The sequence below is a fragment of the Vigna unguiculata genome, chromosome 5, assembly GCF_037176805.1.
Source record: "Vigna unguiculata cultivar grain cowpea cultivar isolate G323 ecotype 2 chromosome 5, ASM3717680v1, whole genome shotgun sequence".
Taxonomy (NCBI): domain Eukaryota; kingdom Viridiplantae; phylum Streptophyta; class Magnoliopsida; order Fabales; family Fabaceae; genus Vigna; species Vigna unguiculata.
This window is the reverse complement of record NC_140796.1, coordinates 6,638,108-6,647,738: the sequence shown is the minus strand read 5'-3', so window position 1 is coordinate 6,647,738 and position 9,631 is coordinate 6,638,108. Positions and strand designations below refer to the sequence as shown.

The 9,631-nt window shown below is 31.5% G+C and overlaps 1 protein-coding gene across 1 annotated transcript; it reads left to right on the top strand.

Annotated features, from left to right (window-relative positions):
- Window positions 1-127: 127 nt before the first annotated feature.
- On the top strand, window positions 128-1,335 carry LOC146886017 (uncharacterized). Its single transcript, XM_085672898.1, has 2 exons — window positions 128-397; window positions 496-1,335. The coding sequence occupies exons 1-2, from the start codon at window positions 128-130 to the stop codon at window positions 1,333-1,335; spliced, it is 1,110 nt and encodes a 369-aa protein (XP_085529024.1).
- Window positions 1,336-9,631: the final 8,296 nt, after the last annotated feature.

Genomic DNA, 9,631 nt, shown 5'->3' with positions numbered 1-9,631 from the left:
TGTGAGCTTTTCCAATTTGGAAGAAGTGAATGTTGATGGTTGTGGAAGCCTAGTAACATTATTCCCTTTATCACTTGCCAAAAATCTTGGAAAGTTGTGGTCACTTGAATTAAAGAGGTGTGAGAAAATGGTAGAAATAGTTGGAAGGGAAGATAATGGAACAACAATAATGTTTGAATTCCCTCGTTTGTCATTTCTATATCTTAAAAACATGCCACTGTTGAGTTGCTTTTACCCTAGAAAACATTATCTAGAATGTCCCTTGTTAGGTTCGTTACTTGTGGAATGTTGTCCTAAGCTGAAGCTATTCACATCAGATTCTGATGACAGTCATAAAGATGAAGTTATAGAGGCTCCAATTAAGCCGCTACAACAACCTTTATTCTCGATTGAAAAGGTAATGAAGCATTAGAATTTAACCCTTTGTGTTTCCTTTTCTTTTCATTAACTAGCTCAACACATTGTCTTATGAATTTGTTTGACTTCAATTGCTAGGTTTCTCCCAAACTAATGGGATTGACACTGAATGAGGAAAACATTAAGCTTATGAGTGATGCACGTTGGCCACAAGACCTTTCTAAATTATTCATTCTTATACTGTCCTTTGAGGATGATAACAATGGGAAAGATAGTTTGCCTTTTGATTTCTTTCACAAGGTACCCAATTTATTTTATCTTACAGTACAGAAATGGTTTGGCATGAAGGAGATATTTCCCTCTCAAAAGCTTCAAGTTCACGACAATGTACTTGCTGGATTGAAACAATTATCTTTGTGGGAATTAAGTGAGTTAGAGTCTATAGGTTTAGAGCACACGTGGGTACAACCGTACTCCACAAAGCTTGAATGGTTAAAGCTTGGAACTTGCCCTCGGGTAGAAAAAATAGTTTCGTGTGCAGTGTCTTTCATCAATCTTAAAAAGTTGTCTGTGAAGCACTGTGAAAAGATGGAGTATTTATTCACATTCGCAACACTAAAAAGTTTGGTGAAACTTGAGACTCTAAGCATAAAGGAGTGTGAATCAATCAAAGAAATTGCAAAAGAGGAAGATGAAGATGGGTGTGATGAAATGGTATTTGGACGGCTAAGATCAATTAAGCTGAATTTCTTACCAAAGCTAATATGCTTTTATTCAGGAAATGCCACATTGCAATTTTCATATTTGAAAACTGTGATGGTAGCTAAATGCCCCAATATGAAAACTTTCTCTGAAGGAGTCACAAAAGTGCCAATATTTTTGGAGATTAAAACATCGAAGGATTCTGATTTAACCTTTCACGATGATCTCAACACAACTATCCAAAGGTTGTTTCGTGAACATATCTTGCTACAATGAATCCTTATATTATAGTTTTTCCTATGAACTCAGTTTTTCTCATATGTTCAGGTAATCTATCAGCCATGACAGTAATGAGTATATGAAGTTCTTCTTCCTGAGGCGTTTGGTAAGTACAAGACATCCATTCCTCAATGTCATGCATACTACAATTTTCACTTCCCTTTTAGGATATAAATGTTTATAGTGTTTGGTATTTTATTCAGCCTAATTTTCCTTTCTAATATTTATATACAACACTAGAAATTGAAATTAAAACTAATGGTTAAATATATAGAACAGAATAAGAACCATTAGTTGCATCCAACAATACTTTAGCCAAAATTAGAAAACTTTATGTTTCCCCTCACTGAGTCATATTTGATCACATTATGATCTTAGATGTCTTTCAAATTATGATCAATTTGTGGATGATTGATGATTGTAAGCATTCCTTTATTCATTTAATCCATTTCTTACAAAAACCATCCTTTCCATCATATCGAACAAGAACTCCAATGTAATTGAATCGTGCACTTTCTCATTTCCATCATTTTCCTCTATTTTCATCTATAGTTTCATTTGTAACCACCACACTATCAAGTAGCCTTCTACTCTCCAAGAATGCAAACTAGATAGGTCCACAACCTTATGTAGTACCTTTTTCATCCTTAGGGACAAAGTTTTAGATATGATCTTGTAGATGCAACCTACTAAGGAAATAGTCTTATACTCATCTACATGTTATGGGTTATCACATTTTGGTATAGGAGCTAAAAATGATGAATTGCATTCTACAGGCCATATTCTAGTAGAAAAGAAACAATTAATGTCATTTAGGATGTCTCCTTTAATTTTGTTGCATAATTTCTTCATAAAATTAAAGTTAAATCCATTTGAGCCCGAACTCTTATTACTTTCGTACTTCCATACAACTATCTTAACCTCCTCTTCTGAAAATTCTTTTGTCAACGGTTGATTATCTTCATCAGAAGTTCCACTGAATTCAACATTTCCAAGGCCTATAATGAATTGTATTTTCTCTTTTAATTTTTCTGCATAATAAGCCTTTATCCCTTTTTTCACCACCTCTAGGTCCTCACACAATTCACCATTTATGGTCACACCAATCATCTGGTTCTTTGCCTTTCTCCAATGAGTTGTCAAGTGAAAGAACCTTGCGATAAAATCACCTGACTCCAACCAATTAATTCTAGAGTTTTGTTTCACCACAGATTTTGTTGCTCATTTAGCAACCAATTACTATGAGGCTAGATATCGATCCATTCGAGCGACACTAGCACTCTATCTAGTTTACTTTTTGTCATTCCACCCGCTCTATATCAAGTACATTTTCTCCAAATAATTGGTAATTCAAACAATTGTATTGCCTCAATGTATCTCCTATATATTGTTCTTGTACACCCAATTAGTCTCACATCGCTTAGGAATCAAGGTTAAACACAGTTTAAATACTCCTTTTTCCTTTCACCTTCTGAGGCGCCTTTTAAAGACAAAATCGTGACGAAGCTCCACGCCACTCCAAAGCGGACAATATCTGAGAAACACGATCATTGTTCCTAACCATTATTGCCAGACAAATTTGGGTCGGATCGGAACAGTTCTCTTGTGGTTTAACCCTAACCCTTTTCATTCCTACACCACAATTTATTGTTATCACTTCTTCTGCACTTCATTATTTCCTTCCATATTTTCTTTTTTTCATTGTACACACAAGTTGAGTAAACGTTCACAAGGTATTTTTTCTCTCCCCAATTACCCTTTATGATTAGAAAGCTTTTGCTTATGCTATAGTTTTCCAATGTGAATAGATTTTTATGCCACATACAGATATTTCCTCATGTACCATTGTCTGGAATAGCATAAGCCCATTTTATATTATCACCCCACAAAGCATAACATTTTGCATCATTTATTATCTTTGTTTTGGTTTCTTGCAAACATACCTTAAATAAAATACTGATGTAAATATAGTATGTTTGTATTGCTTTAGTTCACTTGCATGGATAAACCCCATACTCAATGCTTGCAACCTACCCTTTCACTATTGCTTTACCTTGTGTTTGGACGAGGGATTTGAATAATTCCAAGAAATTGAAATACATAGTATTTACTTATAATTGAATTCACTTCATTTTTTAAATAGTTTGTTTGGATTGAGTAATTGAAATATCTTAGATTTCAATCTTCTTATTAGAATAAAGTAATTTAATTAATATTTTAAGGCAAACTCAACTCTATCCTTGAGCCCGACTTAGCTCAACTTTCAACACGAGCCAACTCGGCTTGAACTTCGAAATAAGCCAACTAGACTTTCCTCGACCTAGGCCAACTCAACTCAGTCTTTGCCCGAACCGACTCAACTCAACCTTTAGCTTAGGGCGACTCGACTTAACCTTTGACTCGAGCCATCTCGACTAGAAAATCCAAGCCAACTTGACTACCATTGGTTGGGCCAACCCCACTCAACCTTAACCCAGGCCGACTTGGGTCAACTTCGGCCCAAGCCAACTCAACTCGATTTCGGCTTCTGCCAACTCGCCTCAACTTCAGCTAGAATCGACTCCACTCGAAGACCAACTTGGCTCTACGTTCGACCCAGGTCGAATCGACTCGACAATCGACACGGACCTACTCGGTTCAACGTTCGTCCGTCCGGGCTGACTCGGCTCGACCTTTGTCCAGGTCAACACAGCTGAACTTTCGCTGAACCCAACTCGGCTCGACCTCCAAATGGGATGGCTTGACAAGACCCTCAATTCGGGTCGGCTCGGCTCGACCCTGCCCCGGGTGACTTGACTTGACCTCGGGTCAGCCTGCTCGACTCGACCCCGACCAGAGCTGACATGGTCCGACCCTAGCATAAGCTGACTTAGATTGACCCTAGTATAGGCCAACTAAACTTGGCCCTCAGTCCGCACCTATAATACTCGACTCTTGGCCTGCATCGACTCGATTCAACCCTTAATCCGGGCAAACTTAACTCACGAGGTAGAACAAGATCATCGTAAGAGCCAAGAGCACCAACAATACATTTGATGCAAAGAAAATACTTGGACACAGTTTTTGTGTCAAGCATTGTAGTGCAAAGCTCAGTGCATGATTATCCTGGTTTTAAACATTTTTTTTTTTAAATACTCATGAAGTTACTCCTAAATTTGATATAAATGAGCACAATTGATTAAACGAGATAAGATAGATGGAGAAAGAGTCTATTGAAGCCAAGACAAGAGAATATGATCTTGCTCCTCCGAACTACAATACTCTGGATTTTCATTTCATCGTGTGCAATCATCTTCGATGAGAAGACACGTCAAAATAACTAGATTCGTAGCAAAACATTGTAGTTTGTGTGCTTTAATCATCGAGTCAACTTGTTGGCTCCATAAGAGAAAATTGGAATCATTGACTTTCTCAAATATTGGATGAAATGAAGGAATGATGGAGAATACATGATTTTGAGAAGACTCCATTAATGAATCTTAATGGCTCCGCATACAATGTTAATATATGGATTTTAAGTCTAACACAACCTTAAAAAATCGATTTGTAAGGTAAGGTTTGTACACATTTATCTCCTACGATATGGAACTAGACATTAATATATAATTTGATAGCGTAACAAGTAGAATAATAAATCAAACAATTATCAAATTTCACGAGGATAGGCTTCAAGCCTTGGTTATGATACCATATTACAGAAGAATAACAAAAGAAAGAGTTTTGAAGAGAACATAACAAAACTTTGTTATATTGATTTGATGCATTACAATAAAAGATCACTCTCCTTTATATAGAGAAATGGAAACGTGTAAACATAGCAAACAATAGAGTGACAATTGTCCTCAATATGACGGTTGTCCTTTACACTAATAAAAGCATTATATTTAGTGATCAAAAATTTTTGATTGCTAATATGAAAATCTCACTAAAGGAAAAATGACTATAGGCAACAATAAAAAATCAAGGCTTAAAGCTAAATAATTTAGACAACAAATAAAAAATCAAGGCTTAAAGCTAAATAATTTAGACAACAAATTGATAACAAATTTGCGGTCGTTGCAAGGATAATGTGACCTACTATAGACAATAATTTTTTTCGTTTAGCCCACAAAATTGTAAAATGATTGCCTAGCATACAATAGTGAAAAAACAATTGCCTAATAAGATATGATGATAGACAACATTTTTCCAAGCCCATAATACAACTTTTTTTTGTTATTTATTCTTTTAAGTCACAATTATAAAAATGTGGTTATGTAAATTAGGATATTATTTTGAATTTTACAATATTTTTTTGAATTTCATTTATGCATTCCTGCTATCCTTTATTAAATGATATATTAATTAAAATAAATGTATCCTACTAAAATAATAGAAATAAAATAAAATTATTAAAATTAAAATTATTAATTAAAACATTTCTGACATATAATAGAATTTAAAGTTTGTAAATAATGTTGTCTACACTATAATTAAATATAATCACAAAACTAATTAAAAGTATTTTTCTTGTTTACATCTTAATCCTCCTTCATCTTAATCTCACGCTTCTTATTCTCACACAGAGTACACTTTTCACCGACATTGGTTTTGTAGTTTACAATGATGGTGGCATAATTTCCATCTTATTGGTTATATTATAGAAAATTTCCAATCCTGCATTGTTGTCTCCATTTTCTAGGGTTGATATTAACATAAAGAAGAAGAAGAGAGGTTGAATACAAACCAAGTTGCTGCTGATATGGATAGGTTAGCCTTTAGATCAATCATTTACATCCGAACAAATCTTAAGTTTTTTGAATTTGCTTTCAATATAGCTATACAATTCTGATAAATTGTTTCACTAGTTTTAATTACAGAAACCGGGAATAAAGCTCCTCCATCTTTTATATATATATATATATATATATATATATATATATATATATATATATATATATATATATATATATATATATACCGAAACTTTCAATGTTTCTCCAACCACTTATATCATTGCATAAAGAATATTTCTCATTTTTATTTAACTTTAAGCCTAATATTTCTACAAACTAAAATAAATTTTAATAAATATATATTATAAAAAAAATATGTTCATTTGAATTATTATAATTAATTATAATAAAATTATATATATATATATATATATATATATATATATAATTCTAAAAGAAAATAGATAATGATAAACCCTCCTCAACAACTCCTACAACCCCACAAATGAATTATAATATGACTCATCACAGTATAAACATTTCTTCCCTACACATCAATATCACCGATCACAATATTAAAATTTTTTTCCTACACATATCAATATCACCAATCATAATATTAATATTTTTATCCTACAAATCCATAGTATGTTCCTCCTCTCTAGGTGTGGTGAGAAATGTTAAGTATCATTTCATGTATTTTATTTTATTAAAAGAAATAGATTTTTGTTTGTATATTTTAAAATGTATTTTTTCTTTTGTATTTTAGATTACTTAATTTTGTAACGTATTTTTTCATTTTATATTTTAAAATATAAGTTTTGTATTTTGAATTAAGGTGTTTTAGAAAAAAAAAAATGTAAAGGGTTTTTACACCTCATGAAACGTAATATTAGGTGAGTCATATCATTAGTTTAAAAGTTACGAAAAAGTTGAGTATGCTGAAGTTCGGTCATGCAAAACTCATTTAAAATATTGTTAGCAATTAATTTAGATAAAAATTTAGAATTATTTTTTTGTTGTAGTTAAAATTGTGGTGACTTATGTTAGTAACTAGAATAATTTAAACACTAATTTAAAAATTATTTTAGTTACCAATAATTTAAAATTTATAAATTGATATCTAAATTAGACATTGACTAATATTTTTTGTTAGTAAAATGTTGAGAATAATTCAAGTGAGTCAAAAAATCTCAAATATAAAATAGAAAGTTAAATAGTATAAAAGACTCGTAATATTATTCTTAAGGTTTTGGATTAAGAGTGAAATCAAATATCTGATATGTGTAAGATTATTATATATATATAACACCATAATCTTTCAATAACTATAACATATATGATAAGATATATAAATCCAGTGGTATCAAAGTCAATGATTCTTATTTTGTAAGATTAATGTTATAAAATCACAATTCAACTCAAAATTATTTGATAATAAGATATTACATAACAACCCCGCTCATATCACATCGGTGCATGTCCTTCTATTTTGCTTACTTTATTTGAAACAAATTAGTTAAAATTGTACATGTAATTGTGCTCCTAATTTTATAGGTTAACCAGGACTTCCGCAGTTCAATCAGAGGTGGAGGAAAAGAAAGACGATAACTATTTCATAGTAATATTACGAAGAAGAAAAGTTTGTCTTTTTTTAGATTTTCAAGTGGTTGAAATATGAATAACTACACAGCCATCTATTGTGTATTGTGTGCTATTAAGTGAGATGATATATTAAGTGTGTATGTATGTCTGAAGTTGAATACTTTGAAGATTGAACTTCCTACCAATGTGTTCTCGGCACTCCTCCTAAAAATAAATGTGTTTGAATTGAGACTTCAAAATAAATTTTGCGGCCATCCCTTAATTATTGTGTTTTTGGATTAATCCTTTAATTTTATTTTTTGAAGTTTTGCTACCCTTATATTTTTCTATCTAACAACAACATACACCTTGTGCAGTTCATCTATGTGAATTGATGATGTGTAGAAAGAAAAACTTGTTGATTTTAAAGGTATCTACTACAGAATTGCTTCCTCTAACTTGTTTTAAAGGTAGACATTGGAATTAAAATTTCATAAGAGGAATATGTAGCTGGTTAGGAAGGTTGCAAAAGTGATTTACATGGAAAGTTTATTTTATCTTGCATGCAGACGCACCTTTCATAGTTCTTGATTTAAAAAGGAAACTTGGTGTCTGGAAAATCTCTATATTAGTCTTTGAATTTGTATCTGGGGCTATGAATGATCTTCAAAAGGTTATATAAAGGCAGGTTCTTGAAGTTTGAAACCAGAAATTCTTAAAAGATGTCTTTGGTCTCCTAATTTCAATCCGTTTAAGCAAAAGCTTTCTCATTTAAGAGTTTTTGGTTTGTCTCAAGGATATATTGTAGGTAAGAATTTCATTATGAGTTGAAAATGACATAGAATGGCTACAAAAAATGACATACCGTGATTTTTCTAGTGTTGATATAGATTTAAACAACAATATCGGATCAAATTCTTGCAGAAAGAGGGATTATTGTCAGCCATTGAAGAATGATTTTAAAGTTTCGGAACATCAAGCTGGTGATCAGAATATTGCACAAAAATCGGGTATAGTAAGACCTATGCGACAAAATGAAAGAATGTTCATGGTTTTGAAAGAGATAAGTTTTTTATTGTAGTTTACATTCTCTTCAATAGTCCTTTTTTTCATTTTACAATTTTCTACGTGATCAGAAATATCAAAAAATATTATCCGTGGATATATGCAGATAAAATCAGTAACGAATAGAAAATGAATATTATAAATATATACTCGTGAACAATGGATACGAATATTTTTTATACCCACATATTAACGGGTAGGTACCGATATCATAATATCGTACCCGTGGATACTTATATCCGCTATACTCTAATCTAAATTTTAAAAAATTAAAAAAATATGATTAAAATATTAATACATTCATTTTGAATGGTTATTTTTTATCAATTGGTTTTAAATTTTCATTTCTTTTATAAATTGTCATTTAACACTATTTAAATAGGTTATTTCAGTTTTAATTGAAATTTATAAATATTATGTGTTGTATTTGATTTGAATTTATAGTTAAATTATGTTGTTAAATACTTTAATTTTATTTTTATTTTTGATATAAATATTCACGAGTATCCGTGAATATTAAAAAAATATGCAAGTATCCATATAACAGATACTCGCACAGATATAAAAACGAGTTCAATATGGATATTTACCCGCTTTGTTGACATTGTATCTTACCCGCCTTATTAACATTGGTGATCATCGTTGGTATTATTAGTTAAACCTTTTTTCAGTAATCTGATAGCTTCAAACATTTGTTTTTTACTCCTTCAGTCACATCTTTCCAAGCAATTATAGCTTTTTCGGTTCTAGTCAAGTTTCAAGCAATATATTCCTCCAGTTATGGTTTCTAAACAAAATTTGTACTGAATTTTTTATTAGATCTTCATCAATACATATTTCATTCTTTCAAGCAAAGTTATTCTATTACTCGAAACATTTTTCCACTTTCTTACCGTGAACATTGTGAGGGAAGAGAAGGGCCTATCATT

Coding starts and splice junctions, on each gene's coding strand:
- LOC146886017 (XM_085672898.1), top strand. CDS start 128: ATGGTAGAAATAGTTGGAAGGGAAGATAATGGAACAACAATAATGTTT. Junction 398..495: donor CTTTATTCTCGATTGAAAAG/GTAATGAAGCAT, acceptor TTCAATTGCTAG/GTTTCTCCCAAACTAATGGG.